This window comes from Eulemur rufifrons, chromosome 23 (assembly GCF_041146395.1).
Source record: "Eulemur rufifrons isolate Redbay chromosome 23, OSU_ERuf_1, whole genome shotgun sequence".
In the NCBI taxonomy this organism is placed as follows: Eukaryota; Metazoa; Chordata; class Mammalia; order Primates; family Lemuridae; genus Eulemur; species Eulemur rufifrons.
Window position 1 is genome coordinate 21,734,856 of NC_091005.1, and position 20,679 is coordinate 21,755,534.

The following is a 20,679-nucleotide window of genomic DNA, read 5'->3' on the forward strand; positions in this document are numbered from 1 at the left end:
AGAAGGCTGTGTTGCTGGAAGGCACCATCCCCAGCTTTCTTTACACTGTCAGAGGGTTTCTAAATAAGACGTCTGTCACGCTGGCTCGTTCCCATCATTTCAGAAACAAGAGAGCGACGGGGGTCACTTCGCCCAGGGTCCTGGCAGCTCACTTCTGGGTCCTCTTCTGCAGCTCCCTTCCCCGGGCAGACGTGGGTGACTGTGGGAGAGAGCACACACATTTCCTGGGCCTTTATGTTTCCCTTGGGAATAGGCGGAGGGTTTTCCCCCCAAATTCACCCTCTGGGAAATTTCTGCGGAACTTGTCTCATGCTTCCATGGAACTTAGGGTTAGGGCTAAGGCTACTCTTTGGAAGGGACAGTGTGGAGACAGAGGGCCTCAGGATTTCTCAGTAGGACCCGGTCCTGGTGGGTGCAACAAATGGCAAATTTATCCATTCACCTGTGCACACACGAAACATCTTTTGGTGCTCCGAGCTAAGGTTGCCTTAGAAAGAAAGCAAAGAGAGGAGACATATTCCACTCTTTCTTCCTTTCATTCATCACATATGTAGATTCCTCTTGAATGGCTAAGAGCAGGGGTTGGCAAGCTATGGCCCATAGGTCAAACTCACCCCAACACTTATCTTTTTCAATAAAGTTTTATTGGAACACGACCAGGTCATTTGTGGATTGTCCGTGGCTGCTTTCATGCTACAGCAGCAGTATCGACAGATAGGACAGAGACCACATGGCCCACAAAGACTAAAGAATTTCCTCTCTGGCCCTTCATGGAAAATGTTTGGGGAGCTCTGGTTTAGAGTCATAGCAGGTTCAAATACTGGCTTCGTTAATAACTAGCAGCCTGGCTTAGGGAGAGTTATTTCTCTTCTCTGGGTCTTGGTCTTCTCAGCTGTAAAATGGGTGGGTCATTCTGAGGAGTTTGTGGGAGAATGTCTGCAAGCAGTTGACCCAGTGGAGGTCCTTGATGAAGTCACATTACTCTGGACACAGCTAAGGTGGCAGACTGAGTCGTGGGGTCCCTGTGCTCAGGAGCACACAACATGCACACAGCTGGGATCAGTGCACAGAAGGTACAGGGTCAAGGCGCATGCGAGAACATGGAGTCAGGGCGCCCGTTTCATTGCTGTCACCAGCCACAGTCCCCCAGCTGCATGACACTGTCAATGAGCATGTGTTTTTGAAGACGTGAAAATTCACTATTCGATCCTTGTATCCGATGTCCAGAACACCAAATGGATACAGACCTGCATGGCACTGGCATGCAATTTTGAAGTTACAGTGACACTGATATAAAAAATAGGGTTGTTGTTCCCAGCCTTTAAGTTAGAGCTGTAATCACTTGAGCAAAGGAGCCCTTTCCTTTTTGCACGTGCTGAACGAGGTGAGGACCCGCCCTGAAGGTGCAGAGCGGAGCAGACGGCCCTCTGCCATGGGAGCGCTTGTCGAAAGGTCTGCACAGTCGTTTATAGTTTGCCACCTCCTCTGTCTCTCTGTCCAGTTTTGAGAAGGCTGCCGCCTGTCCTGCGGGTCTCGGAAATCCTCCGTGAAAGGCGCGCTGCGTCTTTTAGGTTTTGGTTTTGGTTTTAGAGGCAGGGTCTCACTCTGTCACCCAGGCTGGAGTGCAGTGGTGTGATCACAGCTTACTGCAGCCTCGAACGCCTGCGCTCAAGCCATTCTCCTGCCTCAGGTGTGCTCCGTCTTTTGATAAAACTGAGCTCCATTGAGCGCCTGGTTCTTTCCTCAAAACTCAGAAATCTTGTCCTTCCCAAGACTTGAGCGCAGCCCTTGCAGCTTGTTTTATACGCTTCCCTGGAATTCCCTGCAAACAAGTGTTTCTTGGGCTTAAATATAAGCATTTTACCAGCACTCTGGGAGGCCGAGGCGGGAGGATCGCTCGAGGTCAGGAGTTTGAGACCAGCCTGAGCAAGAGCAAGAGCAAGACCCCGTTTCTACTAAAAATACAAAGAAATAATCTGGACAGCTAAAAATATATAGAAAAAATTAGCCAGGCATGGCGGCGCATGCCTGTAGTCCCAGCTACTCGGGAGGCTGAGGCAGAAGGATCACTTGAGCCCAGGAGTTTGAGGTTGCTGTGAGCTAGGCTGATGCCATGGCACTCTAGGCCGGGGAACAGAGTGAGACTCTGTCTAAAAAAAAAATAAATAAATAAATATATATATATATATACACACACACATATATATATACATATATATGTGTATTATATATATATATGGGCATTTTATTCTGTGACCCAGGACTCCCACTTCTGGGTATTTACCCCAGAGAGTGCTTTTATCCACACCAAAATATGTACAAGTATGTGCACAGCAGCCCAAGATGAGAAACAGCCCACATATCCCTACACACACGTGGTGCATGGGAAGGAACACTACTCGGCAGGTAGAGGAAGCATGAGTCGCAGACACTTGCAGCCACATGGGCGACGCATCTCTCAGACTTCACGTTGGACGGGAGAAGCCGGACACCAGCGCATGTGATTGCATTTGCAAGACGTTTGAGAACAGGCGAAGCTAATGTATGGCGATAGATGCCAGAATAGCAGACCCTCTGGGCGGTGTTGGCTGGGGAGGGTCACGAGGGAGCCTCCCTGGGTGTTGGGGATGTTCCACATCTTGACCTGGGTGGTGGCCACACAGGGCTGTGCACGTGTAAAAATAAATCCACTTAAGATCTGTGCCCTTTTGCTCTTACTGTTTACGCTTTAATTTTTTAAAAAAGAAAGGAACAGTGAGAAAGAACAAGAGGGAGGGTTCGGAAATGTGGGAGGGCGGGGCAGTTGAGGCTGTCCCCTTGCTGGGCCGTCCTTGCCCCCGAGCCTCATCTGACAGCTTCTCTTTCCCAGCCCGGGGCCCACATGGCTTGGCTCCTGGTGCTTCCTGCGCCCTCTTGGGAATGTCCGGCGTCTCCTGCTCACCTGAAGACCCAGCTCAAAGGTCACCTCTGGGAAGCCTTCCCCCCTGTTCCAGAGCGTTCGTCCCTCCTCTCACTGCCCTTTGCACCACACCCTCCTTGATGACGGTGCCTGCGTGTTGTTACCTTTGTACATGTCCCCCCCCACCACGCCCCGTTATTAAGCCCCCTCTGGCGTGTCTGAGTCATCCTGGGCCTCGCAGGCCAGTGTCGGCCGGGAGCGGGCAGTCTGCAAGTCAGCAGTCCTGGCCCCCGGCTGGCCGTGAGCTGAGCCCGCTGTTCAACAGTCCCGAGGCTCCTCTTCCTCATGCAGGAGGGGCCCTAGCGGTGCCTCTTCCCAGGGTCCTTGTGAAGCATCAGGCATGTGGTGCCTGCAGACTGCTTAGCAGAGGCATCTGCCACGTGCTCAGTCCAGGTCGGCTGCTTTGTCCTCAGAGTTGTGTGTTGACTCAGTGGTTGGAAATGGTGCTGGCTCCGGGGCACCTGTGTCTCACTCCATCACCTGCTGCAGTGGCAGAGGAGCTGGGTGGCCCAGATGCCAAGTGCCACCCTAGGGACTGATCTCCATCCCTCTTTCCCCGCGCACAGAGACAGTGGGGGTGGAAGGGTCTGAACGTGAAAATATTAGTCCTTCGTTCTATTATTAAACCTCTGGAGTCATTTGGCCATAAAAGGGGGCAGCTGCCACAGCTGGACTTGTGATGAATGAGCCCACGGCGTGCCCCTGACCGTCTCCACGGAGCCCGGACGCTACTCTGCCCTCCCAGCCCAGCTGCAGGCGCCGCTCCGCTGAGGCCTGGCAGCAGGGAAGGGGGCCTGGAAGGTCTTCCTGCCCTCGTGGTGATCCCACGGCCCCGCTGGCCCCCAGGGAAGGTTGGGCAAGCGGGGGGGGGGGGGGCCTTGGTTGAGACTGGGCAGGAGGAGGTGGACGAGCCTGGGGAGTGTCTAAGTGCTGTGCAGCCCCAGCTCCCCGGACGCCATCCGGGGGTCTGACCCCAGGCCATCGACAGCTGTTGCGTCCTGCTTGCCATCGGTCGTCTGGAGCTGGCTGATCTCCCCTGTGCGCCGGCTCCTCTCTGTTTGACCTTTGTGGAATAATCCCTGGATGAGGGAGGACCTTGGCCAGTGTTTGAGCAAAGCCCCTTCTTCCTTCTCACTGAGCCTTAAACATAGTCACCTCTGTGCAGTGAGTTCCCACGGAGCACCTGGCGTGTGCGGGGATCTGGCCCCTGGGCTGCGTCCTAGGCCACACTGCCAGCACCCTCTGTGGCCTGGGCACCAGCATGGTACCTGTTACCGAGCGCTTACCATGTGCTGAGCACACTGTCCACAAACACCCTTACGGCAGGTACGTGAGTACCTTTTGCTTCGTTGTGATATAATTCACATTGTCATAAAATTCCCCATTTTACAGTGTACAATTGGGTGTTTTTCACTCTACATTTGTTTCCCCACGTATCCTCTGGGGATATGTTTTAAGACCCCCAGTGGATGCCTGAAACCTCGGATAGTACCGAACTCTACATGTGATGTGTTTATCCCTGTACATACATGTGACGTATGATAAACTTTAATTTGTGAATTAGGTACAGTAAGAGATTAACAATAGTAACTAATAATAAAACAGAACAATTATAATATGCTGTAATAAAAAGTTATGTGAATGTGGTCGCTCTCTCTCCTTCTCGCCCTCCCTCCCTGTACATGTGTGCACAGATCTTTGGGAGCACATATATGTAGGCATTTCTGCAGAGGAGTGGGATTGCTGGCTCGTAGGGGACTCGTATGTGCAGCTTTAGCAGAGCTACTGCTTGGTTTTCTAAAGTGGTTTTGCAATTTAACTCCCGCCAGCAATTTAGGAGCGCTCTGGTTGCTCTGTGTGCACGCCAACACTTGTCATTGTCTGTCTTTTCCACTTGGGCCACTCTGCTGGAGGGTTGTGTGGTAGTAGCACACCAGTAGACGGTTTCTAGCTCTCTAGGCTATTGTAGAGCAAGGCTAGGGCGTTGAGTCCGAAGTTCTCTGTTTTCTTCCCAGCTCTCTCCCCGATACTGTGTGTGGTTGGTCAAGGTGCACACCTGCTCAGAGCCTCCACTTCCGGTCTGTCACACAGGTGCTGGCAGTACCTCCCTCTCTGGGGTCTGTGGGATTCAGGGCCTGGTGGAGGTCGGACAGACCCTGCAGATGTGGGAGGTGGCTGAGCAGGCAGGGGACTTCCCAGCTTGGAAGGTCCTGGCACCAGGGCCAGGGTTGGACACCTGCACCCATGGCCCCTGCCAACTCCTCGGGGCTGGAGCAGGGGCCTGGGCGAGTCCCTCCATCCAGGCTCCTTTTCAGAGCCCCCCTGAGCCTTGGTGGCCGCTTAGCCTCAGAGGCACCTAGTGGCACAGATGAAAAGTGCCGCGCTCTGAGGACACAGATTTCTGTTCTTCAGACATGCTGTCTTCATGGGTCATCTGTCTCCTGTCTGACTCACCAGCCCCATGTTTGCAGGGCTGTGTCCCTCTCGGTCACTGCCCTGTCCCCAGGTCTGGGCATAGGGTTGCACGTAGGAGGCCTCCGCTTGTTGAACAACTATGATACGTGAATTCAGTCCCAAGGGAGCAGCTCTTCTCTGGGGAGGGGCCTGGAGGGTCAGGACATAAATGTTGCCCTTTAGTTTCGAGTCTCAGTTTTCTCATCTGTGCAACTAAAAGTGCCAATGCTGCCCACGAGGATGGAATACACTAGTTAACGAAGGCATTGTGGAAACTGGTGCTCACTAGATAAATGGAGGGTATTGTGCAGAACCAAGCTGACCAGTAAGGCAGCTGCCAGCCACATGCGGCTATTTAAATTTAAATTAATGAAAATTAAATAAAAGGTCTCATTCGGTTCCTAGGTTGCACTGGCCACGTCTTAAGTGCTCAGTAGCCCACAGGCAGCTACGGTGCTGGCCAGGGCAGAGACAGGGCATTCCCAGCACAGCTGAGTCCCATTGAGCAGTGCTGATGTAAACTTATTTATGCTGCAAAGAACTTTGATCACCGGGAAATAAGATCAAGTAAACGAGAGGGATGTATTTTTCTTACAAGAGATGTTCTTGCTCAGAGCCCCTTTACTTTTACTTTGCACGTAGTTCTAACAGGCCGGGCACTGTGGTTTCACAGAGCACAAAAGAAGAGCTGTAACCTTTTGAGGGAGGGCTGTAGGGGAAGGGATGTTGGCAGCAGTAGGAAAGAGTCATTTAGCATCAGGAGAATGATAGAACGACTGGAGAAACCACACACGACAGAGACAGTAACTCCAGCTCTAGAGCCATTTGAAAACTGGTTGCAGGAAGCAGCTCTCTGTGCCCTGGTGGCACCAAGAGCCCACGCGGCTGGGTCGCAGCCCAGCTCACCAATGGTAGTGATAATAACAGCAGTCCTGGGGCCACCAGAGGAGGTTAAATTACGTTAAGGAAACAAGGGGAGGGGGAGTGTGGAAGGCGTCCGAGGAGATTGGTTCTGGGACTGGGGCCCAGACTGGCCCGTCTAGCAGTAAATTGTTACCCGCCGCGTTGCTTTTGCCATAGACTTTCCCTTTGTGGGATTAAAGAGAACATCAAAATATTTTGACGAGCCTTTCCCAAATGAGCGTCTGTGGGTTTCTGCCCTGGAGGCTGAGTTGAGCTCTAAGTGTCTGGGGACCTGCAGGGCTGGGTGGCAGCGGGGTGGGGTGGGGGCGATTCTGAGACCCCCCACTGCACTGGTTGCCGTCTGGTCCAGCTCCTTTCTGCATAAGATGCATTTGCGGTGTGCGTGCACACAGGTGTGCAAGTTGGAGTTTGCCTCTGGCTGGAGGAATCTGGCAGAACGTGGGGGTGGAGATCAGGGTCTCGGGGTTGTGAAATTGAATCCCAGGTCTGTGTTTTAAAAGCAGGGAGCCTGTGACGTACCCACCTCTCTGTGCCTCAGTTTCTTCTTCTGTAGCATGTGGATAAATGGGTAAATACAGCCCCCCTACATAAATACAGCAGTTATAAAGTTAATTGAGGTGATATATATTAATACAGAGCTCTTAGCATGGTGCTGGCCACACAGTAACTGCTTGATAAATGTTAACTAGGGCACCTGTGTGTTTGGCGAGGGTGGTGTTTGCATAGCAGGTGTCTGTCCGTCACATTGAAAGAGATTTATATGCCCCAGGCTGCTGACAACAGTCAGGTCGAAAGGCAGACACAACCCAAGTGTCCATCAGCGGATGACGGATGAACAGCACGTGGCCCGTCCGGACAGTGGAATGTTACTCAGCCATAAAAAGGAATAAAGTTCTGGTTCGTGCTGCAGCGTGAATGAACCTCAGGAACACTGAGTGAAAGGAGCAGACACTGAGGACCGCTGTGTGATTCCATTCGTGTGGGATGTAGGAGTGGGCGCCTCCCTACAGAGAGCGCGGCCTGGTGGTGGCCGGGGCCTGGGGTGGGATAGCAGGAGTCACTGCCTGGCGGGCATGGGGCCTGCTCCGGGGAGATGGAAACGTCCCAGAACGAGACAGAGGTGATGGTTGCACAGCATCATGAATGTCCTAAATGCCACTGAATTGTCCATTTGAAAATGGCTAATGGTTAATTTTATGTTATGTGAATTTCACCTCAAATTTTTAAAATGCAGCAAGGGGAGGTGGGGAGGTGAAGACGGAAGCCCACGCCCCCACTGCAAGCCACTTCGTGGTGTCACCACCAAGGACAACGTAATGACATCTCTGTTATTGTTTCTGCTGTCGCTATTGTTGGCTGTGTGCGAGGCTGGAAGGGGCTCCCCTGCCACCTGACCTGACATTTCGCCTCCGAGGCCCAGGGTTGCGTGTGCGGGTCCAGGGCAAATCCTCCCTCGTGCCTGGAACCCGACTGTGCTGCGTGGTCTCCCTGCGTGATGACTCAGGTGACTCCCCTGCATGGAGAGAGGGACTCAGCCCCAGCGTGGCACCCCAGCAGGGTGCCGGGGTCACAAACACCCCACGACAAACAGCCTGCTGTTTTCAGCCCGGTCCCCGACTTGCCTCCCACATCCCCCGGCCTCAGGAGCGAACTCAGGGAAGGATTTTCCAGACCGGCCTCTTCTTCTGGGGTCCGGGAGCCTCCTCCCCTCCGCAGGCCGTGTGCCTTGAGTCAGCCTGGACGTCACGATTCGTGCTTTTAGAGAAATCTCCATGGAAACCAGCAGGCAGGTTTGGGCAGGAGGGAGCCGGCTCCCCAGAAAGGCAGGGAGGGAGAAGGCTGTGGCCTCTTGCCAGCATCGAGGGGCCATTGGTCACCCCCATCCCCACCCACTCTGACTGCGGGGGAGGTGCGAGGAAGGGCTCGGTTTGCAGTGTCGGCTCTGCAGGCCTTTGGGGGTCTTTCGGGCCCTGCTTTCTCCAGCCCAGATCCGGCCACTAAGGCCGCTGGGCAGGAGCCCCGCTCAGAGGCAGAAGCAGAGGGGGCCCGTCTCTTCCTGGTCCAGCAGACGCAAGACCCCCCAAAACTAGCCCCATGTCAGTCCCTGGCCTGTTCCCCGACACCCTGGGAAGACGGCATCCGCCAGAGCCAGGACCCGGCTGGTGGACGTCCGCATCCGCGACACATGCCCTGCACCACGCGGTCATTTGCGGGCACACGGCTACCAGGCAGCTGCCCGGCACTCACCTGGGGCGGAACATCGCTCCTCACATGGCCCAGTCGAGCTGGTGGCCAAGGACGAAGGCCCCTCCGCCTTGGCCTGGGCTCCCCTGTTCCCCTTAATGTCCCTTTAATGAGAGAAATTTGGCAACCACGTAAAGCACGCACTTGCCCTTTGTCCCAGTCATTCCATTTCTGGGAATCTGGCCTAAGGAAATAATCCTAAATATAGGGTAGAAAAACATGTTTCACAAGGATGTTCACTGTGGCGCTGTTTATGGCAGCCGAGATGAAACAATGGCACCGTCCCCGGGGAGGGGCCGCAGCAGAGATGAAACGGAGGTGGCAGAATACTCCGCAGCCTCGAAAGTGTGCCCTAACCCTAACCCTGACCTCAACCCCGCGTTCTGGGGGTTCCTGGTCAGAATAGGTGGCATCTCCCTGATACGACGTGTGAAAAAAGGCAATCACAATGTCCCGCGTGATTCCAGCTCTGTAAGAGATTATGTGTAAAAGATAATCAGGACGTCGACCACCAGGTGCCGATGAGTGGTCTCCGTAGGATTTTCCCTGGAAGGTTTTATTCTCATCTTCATCTTCCAAATTGTCTTCAATACTCTTACATTGCCAGTTTAGCCAGGTTTGAGTTGTAATTTACGTGCAGTAAGATTCACCTTTTAGCGTGAGTTTTGTCAAACATGAACAGTTGAGTAACCCCCGCCACAGTCAAAATGGAAAATAATCCTGTCGTCCCCAAAGCTGCCCTTTCGCAGTCAGCCCCTCAGCCAGCCCTCAGCCGGCAGCCACTGGTCTGATTTCAGCCCCTGCTGTGTTGTTTATTCCGAGTGGAATCGCACAGTGTGTCTTACACCGCGCTTAGGTTTAGAAAACACAGTTTTAATCTGCTTGTCGTTCTCTTAGATGCACCTCTGAGTGCTGGGTTTCGTGGCTTCCCTCAGTGGAGGAGAAGTTCAGTTTTTCTTTGATCTAATTCAGCCTCCGACCCCACGCAGGAGTCTCCTCCGCCGAAGCTCCGATCGCGGTACTCAGATTACCGGGGAATTATCAGTCACCTGTAAAGTCGTCCCAACCGTGCCAGGGTGCCTAGAGCTGCAGTGGCCCTGCGCAGCCTTAGCTCCCACCGACTCCCAGGAGCGAGAATGTTCCGGCGGGCTCCACCTCGTCCCCCTGCTGCCCTGGCAGACCCCGAGTGTTTCTGCCCAGCGTGTGCAGCCCCTCGTGTTTTGTTAATAATAAATGTTTAACTGAGAGCACCCACAGACGCACGCACGCTCAGCTCCCCTGTTCCCGACATCTCGCGGTGGTGCGCTGCGTCTGTCGCCACTAACAACCAGCGTAGCTATGTGGTGATTGACAGCCACACCTCATTTGAATTCCTTTTTTTCCCCCAGTTTTTACCTGATGTCCTTTTTCTGTCCCAGGAGCCCGTCTAGGGTGCCACCCTAACCTTCCCTCGGCTGGGGCAGGTGCTCAGGCCTTCCTTGTGCGTGATGTGTTCTGCCGGCTGTTGGGATTTGGAAAAGGGTTTTTATATCTTTGCATCTTTGTGGTCCAGCGATTTTCCAGACACACTAGTGGCTACATCTCAGCCCTGTTGTTCCTCCTTTCTGTGTGTCAAGGGCTCGGGGACCGCCCCGGCCTTTAAAAGAGAGAGAGAGAGGGATGGACATGAGCCCCCAAGGCAAGGCCTTCAGCGCCTCTGGGGACCCTGGGCAGCTGCTGTTGCTTCCCAAAGGAGGTTTTTAAATTTTAATTTTAAAAAATAGCAACAAAGAAAGCATCTACCCAAGTGTGTTATGGGCAGTGATTATAGGTAATACATGGATGAACGTTCTCTTTATTTTGGTAAGGTATTCATTCATTTGTGAAGAAAATGTTAATAGCAATCACCTCCTAAATGTCAGGCACCGTTTAGGCGCGTGGAACAGAACAGGTGAAACTTCCTGCTCCCGCGGTGCCTAAACACTAGCAGGGAGACAGTCGGCAGCAAACACAATGCTATTTGAACGTGGGCTGGGAAAATAAGCACAGAACCAATCCCCCAGCCCGGGTGTCGCTGGTTCCGCTCAGGACAGGATGTGCTGTTGGGGCTGAGTCACCGACTGCAGAGCACTGAGAGCAGAGCAGCGCACGGGACGCTGGAATAGGGCCCATGAGTCTGACTTTGGACTTGCTGATGTAAAAAGAACCTTCTTGGGTGGGACACGGCAGCCGCCTGGTTGAGTGGCCAGGGGGGTCCCGTTGAGGGTAGGCGATGCGCTGAGAAGCACAGGATGAACTTGGCTGCCTCCTCCCTGCACCCCCACACCTGGCCCTGTACGGCAGCCTGCAGGCCGTCTCCCTGCGGCCACCCCCTCCTTCCGAGTCTGTTCTCTGCGTAGCTGTCCCAGTGAAACTTGGCTAAGGCTTCTGCGATGCTCCATCCCCGGGGAGTGTTACTCAGATCCTCAGGTGGACCTACAAGCCCCTCCAGGAGGGGCCCTCACATCTCTCCAAGGCATCACTCACCTGGCCCTCCCTCCCTATGGCCTTCTGCTCCCCGCTGAACACTCCCAGCTGATCCTGCCCCAGGGCCTTTGCACAGATGGGAACTCTGGGATAGCTCTACCTCAATCTTTGCATGGTGGCCCCTGTTCTCAGCCACCTGTCACCACACCCTCGTTTGATTCCTTGTGCAGCACTGTGCCTGGAACATAATAGAAGCTCAGTGAATATCTGTCAGATAATTGAACAAATGAATGAAAAAATCAGTTGGTCAACATTGAACAGATAATGCCACAGTGTAAGTCTACAAATAATCAAATTGGGTGTGGTGAGCACTGGAGAGGGAGTGTGCAGGGAAGGATGTGGGGATGGGGGTGGTTGTGGGGTCTAGAGGGTGCCAGGTCTCCCAAAAAGTGCCGTTGAGGTGAGATGTGGCGTGTAGGTGAGGAGATGCCATGGGTACGGGTGGGGACGTGGCCTTTTGGAGACAGGGACCAGGTTGAGTGTGAGGCGCTGTCAGCAGGCCATTGTGGGACACGTGGGAAGGGAGAGAAGCCGCTGAGGGGTGGAGTGTCCGTCCATTGTGGATGGGAGTGGAGATTTCATGGCTGAGCCGCTAGGAGCCATTGAAGGATGTTGAGCAGGGGAGTCAGGGTGTGGAACATGGCTCTGGATGCCAGGCAGAGAATGTGTGTCTGTGGGCAGAGAGGCAGGAGGGAGACCAGTGATTTCTGGGCAGGGGAGGGTGGTGGCTTGTTACCGACAAGGGATGGAGGGATTCCCGCTGTGTCTGGTGCTGGGCCCCACGGATGGTGAGAGGGACAATCCTCAGTCCTTGCCCTGGGGGTGTTCCCAGTCTGTTCCCCGCTCTGTACCTCCAGACACGCCAGTGAATGTCCACCGTGGGCCCTGCCCTCCGGCTGGATGCTGCCAGCCAGGAGCCACGGCGCTTCCTCTGGTCCCCAGCACCGCCGAATTTCTGCGCCAGCCCCTTGGCTTGTCGCTAGAGGAGGGATGTTTTCAGGAGCCTCCTTCTGAGGTGCAGATGTCCCGTATGCTCTTGTAACCAACGCATGTCTCTTTTTTTTCTTTTTCTGCTGCAGCCAACTGGGTACATGGAAAACTCAGTCTCCTACAGCGCTATTGAAGACGTTCAACTGCTGTCCTGGGAGAACGCCCCGAAGTACTGTTTACAGCTCACAATTCCTGGGGGAACTGTCTTACTGCAGGTAGGAAAATAAACATGAACAAGCAGTTTCTTCTCCCTCCTCCCCACTACTCACCCTCCTCCTCTCCCTTGGAGGGCTGCAGCCAACTGTCAGGAGGAAAGGTTGTTTAACTGCAGGTGCTTTTTTTTTTTTTTTTTTTCCAAGTACAAGAAAGATATAAACTGGAGCTCACTGGAGAAAAGAAAGAGAGAATGTGCATGGATTGAGCTCCTACAGCATGCCTGTCGCAGTCTGGGAGCTTTACATGTTATTTGTTTAGTTCCCTTGATAAACCTGAGAAATAAGTTTATGAGCTCCATTTTACAGATGAGGAAACTGAGACACACAGGCGAGTTGTTAGATCCTAGAAGGCTGTAAAAAACAAATGAGCAACAGATGCTACCTTTTGCTTTACTTCGAGTGAGGGGGTTTCTTATTTCTTGTTAATGTAAGTCTTTTGAGACCAGTAGAAGTATAAGCTGTCTTTTTGGGGGAAAAACTGTATATTCTGTATGTACCCGGCAGGACTTTGGTTGGAGATGACACAATATTATTCAAACTTGTAAGACAAGAAACAGAATTTAATGCTGTAACTATTAAAATAACTGGGAACTCCAAGAGAGGACTTCAGGCATAGCTGGATCCAGGGGTCAAATGAGATCATTGGTATTTAGCCTCTCTCCATCTTCTGGTTCTGCTTCTGTTGGCTTCATTGTCAGGCAGAATCTTACTGTGTGGTGGGAAAGGTGGGCAGATGGCAGCCCTAAGCCAAATCGTTAGAGCTCGTAATCCTTAATAAGCGAGAGCCCTTTCTCCTTTCAGTACCTTTGGTGAAATCTCATGGAATATCTGGACTGGCTCTGCTTTGGTCTCATTCAGCCCTCAGGAATGCACTGCCCTGGGTCACCTGCCTACCTTTGACCCCAGGCAGCTGTGGATTCTGATTGGTAGCCCTCCCAGGAGGCAGGAGCACTGGATCCACCAAGAAAGGAGACCTGGCTGAGAAAAATGAATGGCCACTGTCACACACACATAAAACATGTTACATATCCTGTCAGGGGAGTCAGTCTAATTTCCAGAAGGAACCCCAAGTCAGAAACCCCTCATCTAGAGAAAATTTACCCTCTTACCAGTGTGAGAAAGATCCGCCTTGGCCTTTCTTTTAGGAGCATTTTCCTTCTAATCCTGTCTCTGTGGGCAAACCCGCTCTCGGCCCAAAGAGATGCTCTGTAAAACCGGTTTCAAATCTAGGGGCCACTAGACCCTATAGCAGCTCTGGAGCTAAAAGTCACGCAGCGTGGCCTCCGAAGAATGCTGATCTCAGTAGCCGAGTGTCACAACTGAGCCTCGTCTAGAAAAAACCCGTTCTTTGTTGTCCTATCTTGGAGGACACCTAAAGCCGCGCCTGCCCCAGTCTGCTTTCTTCTGCAGTTTGTCTTCTACTCCCCTCACCGTGTCCCTCTCCCCTCCAGCCCGCAAAGCTTTCTCCTCTCTGTCCTTCCTCCTCTCCTCTCGTCTTTGTTACAGTCCGCTCCGCCCCTCCTGCCAGACCCTTCCCCGGCTACTCCAGGCCAGTCTGGTGGCTGCAGCACCAAGTCCGTGAAGCGGGTGGGAGGTTGTGGCAAGAACAGGACCCCGTGGCCACCTGAGACTGAGGGGTGCCTGACCGTTCCCCGCTCCAGTGACTTTCCCGCCGTCACAGAGCTTTGCGCCAGCCTCTCCGCTGTGCTGGGGGGAGGCCTCAGCCCTCCGGGGAGACAGAGCTATAAACAAATGATTCCTGAAATAACGGCTGAAATAGAGGCATGTCCCAGAGGACCGGGAGCCCAGAGAAGGGAGTGACTCATTTGGCCTGGGTGCCAGAGCGGGCCCCCAGAGACGGCAGCATTAAAGCTGGGCGGAGAGGGATGCGTAGGAGTGTGCCAGGATGGGTGGGGCGTGCTCTGGGCAGGGGGCATGTGGGTGCATAGTGTGAGGGTGGGGGAGCTGGGTATTTGCTGCACCTGGGCAACAGGGGTGAAAAGATGGCGGGTCCTGTGGAGTTCAGGGCCTGTGGATGCGTCCAGATCTGTTGGGGGGTGGCCAGATCATGCAGGCCGTGTTAGCCCAGTGCGGAAGCCTTAGACTACATTGTCAGGGCAATAGGGAGCCATTGAAAGCTCTAAAGGGCAGAAAGAACACTGGGGGGATCAGTCTGGTTGCAGGGCAGAGGGGGTGGATGTACGAGTGACTGAGAGGCAGGAGGGAGACTCTTACATCTGTCCAGTCAGGGGACCCAGCTCCCTGGGAGTGGTGGTCGCTGCTCCCCCAGCACGGAGCCTCCTTCCTTCTGGGGCTGTGGGGGGGCGGCCCTGGCCCCAAGGAAGGCCAGAGCGTCACTCGCCCTGGGGACGGAGGGGCAGCGAGGCTGCAAGGGAGGGAGGCAGCGCCTGGAATGTCCCTTTAACCTGGCCGTGGCTGCAGGCCCAGCTGCGATGACTCGCCTGGCTGGCTGCGTCCGTCCGGCAGCGCCTTCGAGTCCGAGCTGCCCTGTGGTGCTGACGACTGAACGGGCGGGTGGGCCCCCGCCTCTCCGGCATCCCTCTTGCTGGGACAGCGGAGCCAGAGGCAGGAGCCCGAGAGAGGAGGGAGGAGGAGGAGGAGAAGGAGGAGGAGGAAGAGGCTGGCAGTTCCTCAGATCCAGACTCAGAGCTGGGCTCAGAGTTAGGACGCAAGACGCAGACGCGGCCGGCCGCGGCCTCCACCCCTACCCCCAGGAGAGCCAGGTGGGTGCAGCCCCACCCCTGCCGGCCACGGGTCTCTCCCTGGCTGTCATTCCAAGGAGCCAGGGGAGGTGGACGTGGATGGGCTTCCTTCTTGTCCTCACGCCCCTCTCCGCTTCCCGTCATGTGGGTGGTGGGCAGCTGTCTTGTTCTAGAAATGGGTTCCAGGTCATCCTGGAGAGGAGCTCCAGGCTGGGAGGTCCACGTGGTTCTGGGAAGATGGGTGGGGGTGCGCTGGGGTGGAGGTGGTGGGCAGGGCTTTGTTCAGTACCGACTGTATTCACGTGCTCTTTGGGACAGGTGGGGGGGGGGTCCTTTGCTCTGAGAGCCTTGACTGCTATGTGGCACACACGCTGCATTAGGACCCGGGGCCACCGTCCCAGAGAGCAAGCCCTGCGGCCCTGGGCCAGATCCTCCCTGCTGGGGGTGTGGGGGGTGGCAGGAGGCAGTCAGGTGCGCTGGCAGGTCCCAGCCCATCCGAAGAGCTTCCCCTGGGCGCTCCTGGTCAGCAGAGGCGTGAACATGCCTGGATTATGCCGTCCAGTACAGTGGCCACTGGCCACGCACGCGGCTCGCGTTGGGATTTAATTCAGTCAGATTAGAAGTGCAGTTCCTCAGTCCACCAGCTCAGCAGCCACACGTAGCGAGTGGCTACTGTCCTGGACACACAGATAGAGAGAGAATGTTTCCATTGTTGCAGAAGGTTCCGCTGGGCAGTTCTGGCCTCAAGAACGGTTCGTTTTGACCTCACATTCCATGCCCCGGGCTCCAGCCTCAGAATGCAAGCGGTTCTCCAGTGTCCCAGCGTCCCCAGACAGGGCCCGTCCTCTGCACCCGGTGCAGCTTTCTCTCTCTAAGCGATGTCAGGGGCTCCAAAGAAGAACCCAATGTGCCTTCCCTGGGCCAGCCTGCCGGCACTCTGTCCCCCCTTTCCAGGTTCTCTGCATCTCTGCGCGTCTGTTTCCTCTGTCTCTCTGACCCTTGTCCTCCCTCTCTCTCCCCACCTCTCTTCTTTCTCTTTGTCTCTTGCCGTAGCTCACTCTGCGTTTCTCCTGCAGTTTCTCCCTCCAGGCCCCTCTGTCCACCTCGGAGCCTGTCCCCGACCCTCTCTGTCTCTCTCCCCTCTTCCCTCCTTTCCTCCTCTCTCTGTCTGCCAGGGACCAACTTAACATAACTCCTGCTTGTTAGAGTTTGAATCAGTGCCTCACGCAGGCCTCAGGGAGCTGACCTGATCCTTCAGGGGAGGCTAAGAGGACATTTAGGCACATGTACCTTGTCCCCAGCTCCTAGACACTGAGCAATCTGCCCGCAGGCCAAATAGCCAGACAGAGGCACGCAGCCTTCCCGCACGGGACGCGATGGCGTTTCCAGATGCTTTGTGTTCTTCCCCAAGAGCTCCCTAGTGCCGTGTTGTTAGAATCCCTGGTTACAGAAGGGCCCTGTTTATCTTCTCCTCCCTCAACGTTCTTCCTGCTAGTTTCATTGCGAGGAGGCCGACCATATAAGTACATAGCGTGACAAGAGCATCGTGGGGGCGTCCCTTGCTGGCCCCGGGTGGGTGGCGGGCACTGAAGGGAAACGCTGCACAGACCGTCTTAGGGGTTCTGCCTTGAGACTGGGGTTCTGCCCACTGGGAAAAGTGGACAGAGCCACTGCGCCCTGAACAAGGCTTCAGGCGAGACAAGAGTGAGGGGACCCTCCTGCCTGCGAGTGTCTGTCTTCTGGGATGGTTTCCAAGATGTGGCACTTCTCACCGATGTTCCGGAAAGTACCGCAGGAGGCCGGGCAACTGTTTACCCCAAACGTTGGCAGCGGGGCAGGGACAGGGTGGGTTCCTTTCTTACTGGAAGCTGGAGAGAAAGACCTTTCCGGTCTGGGAAGCACGTGCTGTTTTTCCCTAAGAAGTTGGGCCGGAGAAGGGGGCCTTGGGAAGGTCCCCGCAGTGCACCCTTGGCTGTTTTTCTCACCTCTCGAGACAATGCAACAATGGAAAGAACTTGGCAAGTTTGGAAGAGGAAATTAGGCAGCATTTGCCTGGAACCAGGCCCTTCCAGTATTCGAAAGATTCGTCCCTAGGAAAGTCAGACCCCTGCAGGCCGGAGCTTCCGGCGAACTTGGAGTTGGGGTGGGGGCTTCCCATGATTCAAAGGATTCTCCTGTGAGTGACCCTCAGGACTCCAGCTGTGCCTGGCGTTCCCGCTGGGCCGGCACATGGGGACTCCGTGCAGAAGCACACCCTCGCCCGCACCAAGGCACAGCCCGGCCAACTTTCCTTTTGCTTGGACAGCACTTAGAGGTGCATGCACCGGAATTCAGGGTGTGGCCCACCAGCCTCTGTCTGTCTTCAGAACCAGACAGGCCGAAGGAAGGAGCGGTCTGTGGCTCCATCAGCCACCACCCCCTCTTCGGGAGGAAAGTTCTGGCCACCCCCTCATTGTCAAGGTGGGCCTCCTCGTGATCACAGCAGGGTGCCAAGTCCTTCCTCTTTCCCCTCCATTAGCAGCGCAGCTGCTCTGGACAAATAAAGCTCACAGATGCCCCGTCCCAAGTCCTGGGAATCCGAAGGGGCTCAGAGGCGTTGCTCACATGTTCCAGGGGGGAAAACAGGGAGAGCAAACTAGGGAGCAGATGGACCTGAAGTCTGGCCCCACTGTCCTGCTGTCCTGTGCACTGGCCGTGCAACCCCAGACCCTGCCGTGGCCGTGCAATCCCAGACACTGCCATGGCCGTGCAGCTCTGTGTGTGACCCTGGGCTCTGCTGTGCACTGGCCGTGCAGCCCCAGACACTGCCGTGGCCGTGCAGCCCCAGACCCTGCCATGGCCGTGCAGCTCTGTGTGTGACCCTGGGCTCTGCTGTGCACTAGCTGTTAAAGGCTTCCACCTGGAAGTGACGGGTCACTTCAGTGTCACATCAGCTCACATTCCACTGGCCGCAGTAAGCCCCGGGGCCGTGTGTGCCCACCTGTACCCAGAGGGAAGAGAGCTGGAAACGTACTAATAACAACCCCAGCAAGTCTAGGTCTTAGTTTCCTCAGCAGAAAGATGACAGCAGAGAAAAGATTGGGTTAAATCCAGGTCCTTATCCCATGGTCCATAGTATATTCTGGAACTATCTGCAGAGTTACATATGTGTGTGTCTGTGTGGTATGTATGTCTGTGTGTGTATCTGTCAGTGTGTTTGTGTGTGTGGGCGGGGGTGGATGCACAAATGTGGACATGACTTGGGTGAGACCATAGCTCGTTTCAGGTTCTCAAAAGGATCCATAAACCCCCAAAGGACTGGGAACCCCTTGACTGTGTGGTCCTTAAAATCCCTTTGAGCCTCTGATTGAAAGAGCCTCAGCTGTTACAGTGGACGACAAGGTTGTGGTCTCGGCCTTTGTCCAGCGTGCAGCCAGCCTGGCGGGAGGAGGGAGGGCTGCGGCCACCTTTCCTTCTAGCCGTGCTGGGGGCAGAGCCGGGGCCGTGGGCAGACAGACCGTGGCGGCTCTGCCTCCCGGGAAGGAGGCGCGGGAGAGTTCTGCGGCAGACTGTGCTCGGCCCTGCGTCTCCCGCTCTGCCTTCCGCGTAATTAATTCACTCGGCTAACTGGGTTTCTGACACCAGGCTCGCTGGGGAGGTAGCAGTTCATCCTGCATAGATCCTGCCTCGCATCCCAGTCCTGCGGGTGGGACGCATAGCACCCAGCCAGTCGCAGGGTGTGGGCTCAGGGCTCTGAGAAGTGGCCGCCAGGAGCTGTGGGGAAGCAGAGGAGGGAGGGGGCCCTGGCCAAGGCGCGGGGAGGGGTCGGGCAGGGCAGGCACCTGGGGGTGCAGCCGGGCCCACCGCCTGCTCCGAGCCTCAGCTCCCTCGTCTGTAAGATGGGGCCTCGGGGACAGGAGCAGATGGGCGCGAGGCATCTCTGGCGGTGCCTAGCGCCCGGTCAGTCCCTCCGGCCTGTGATTGACGTGAGCCATTGCAGTTAGTTCCTGAGCCCGAGTTACAGACGGAGTCCGCAGTTGCACACCTGTCTGCAGCCAGGGTCTTCAGACTACTCCATGGAGCCCGAGCCTGCCTGCTTCCTGGAGTGCCGTGCTGACCTCCCAGAGCTGAGACAACCAGAGGGGAATGAAAGTGTCCAGAAAGCTGGGAGTGCCTGGGGAAGGGGCTTTGCACCCTCCCACATGAGAAAAGGCTTGGACAACTCAGATGGCTCTGCCTGGAAGGACAGGGCTGAGAGGAACATGACAAGTGCAGTGTCTGTGGTCAGTGACACTGAGGAAATCCCTCCACCCTTTCTGGACAGCGAGTGCTGCTGTGAGAGGCAGGCCACCAAGGCCGGGGGTCCGTGCAGCTCAGCAGGAAGCAGGGCTGAGGCCAGACCAGATCCAAGCCCAAGTGACCTCATACACCACTGAGGGGTGGGGGTTCCCTTAAAGACTCACAAGGGGCAGGCCCCCAGAATGGCAAGGGCTGGGCTCAGCCACGGCCGGGGCAGGGTCTGTGCTGGACTTGGCCACCGAGCGGGGAAAGACGCCTCCTCTGGCCACCGGCTACCACTTCCTACCACCCGGGTTGCTTTCCTGTTTCTTCCTTTGTGTGCTTGTTCATGCTCGTGTAGGCACCCCTGGCCACTGCCGATCGGGGCTGGGAAAGACTTGGAGGTAAGACCCTGCCCTCATGCAGCTCATGGCCCACTCATTCCTTTGTCCATGCGTTCAGCAAACACCTCTCGGTCACAAGCCTGAGATACGGTGGCAGGCAGAACATGCGTTGTCCCTTCCCTCACAAGGCCACACACAGGCACATACATGCAGGGCAGTGTGGTGGGGCCAGTGGACACAGGGAGGAACGTGGGTCTCCTCTGCCTCCCTCTTTCTTTTTGTCCGTGCTTGGCCATTCGGTCCAGCTGGTGACACCTTACAGGCACTGCCCGGGCCCACTGTGGACCCTCAGAGCCAGTGGGCTGGCTCATGCAGCACTAACCAGGCCGGTCGTACCTCCTGTGTTCGTTTTCTATTGCTGCTGTGACAGATTGCCCCTACCTTCGTGGTCAAGCAACGCACATTTAGTCTCTTACAGCTCTGGAGCTCAGAGGTCCAACATGGGTCCCATGGGGCTAAAATCAAGGTGCTGGCAGGGCCGTTCCTTCTGGATGCTCTTGGGCAGACTCTGTTTCCTTGCCGTCTCCAGCTTCTAGAGGCCACCCACACTCCTTGGCTCATGGCCACATCAGCCTCTGCTTCTGTCGGATTCTCACGCTCCTGCCTCCCTCTTACAAAGACCCTTGTGATGTCCTTCACTTGGTCACGTCTGTAGAGTCCCTTTGCCATGTAAAAGCACTGTAATCTCAGAGAATTAGGATGTGGACATCTTTGGGGGCGCTTACTCTCCCTGCCACACGTCCCCCCACCCCACCCCCTCGATATGTTAACAGGCACAGAAATGGTTATGGACCGAGGGCGGGATCCACGCTAGGATCAGGGCTTTTTATTTTATTTAACAATGGCGAGTCCGTTGTTAAACACTCGCCAGCGCAGCCCTGGCTGGGTCTGCTGATGCTACCGATAGCTCCTGTTTGTAGAGTGCACGTGCCGGGCACCGTGCTCAGTAAGCACTTTCCATGGATTAGCTCATTGTTTGGGATCTGCACAGCTCTCCCTGAGCA

General features: G+C 55.4%; 1 protein-coding gene across 1 annotated transcript in view; it reads left to right on the plus strand.

Moving 5' to 3' along the window:
- Positions 1 to 20,679, plus strand: part of CMIP (c-Maf inducing protein) — a 229,743-nt gene that overhangs the window by 127,433 nt on the left and 81,631 nt on the right. Inside the window, exon 2 of the mRNA XM_069456581.1 lies at positions 12,166 to 12,291. Within this exon, the coding sequence (XP_069312682.1) occupies positions 12,166 to 12,291 (126 nt within the window). The remainder of the gene's footprint in view (positions 1 to 12,165; positions 12,292 to 20,679) is intronic.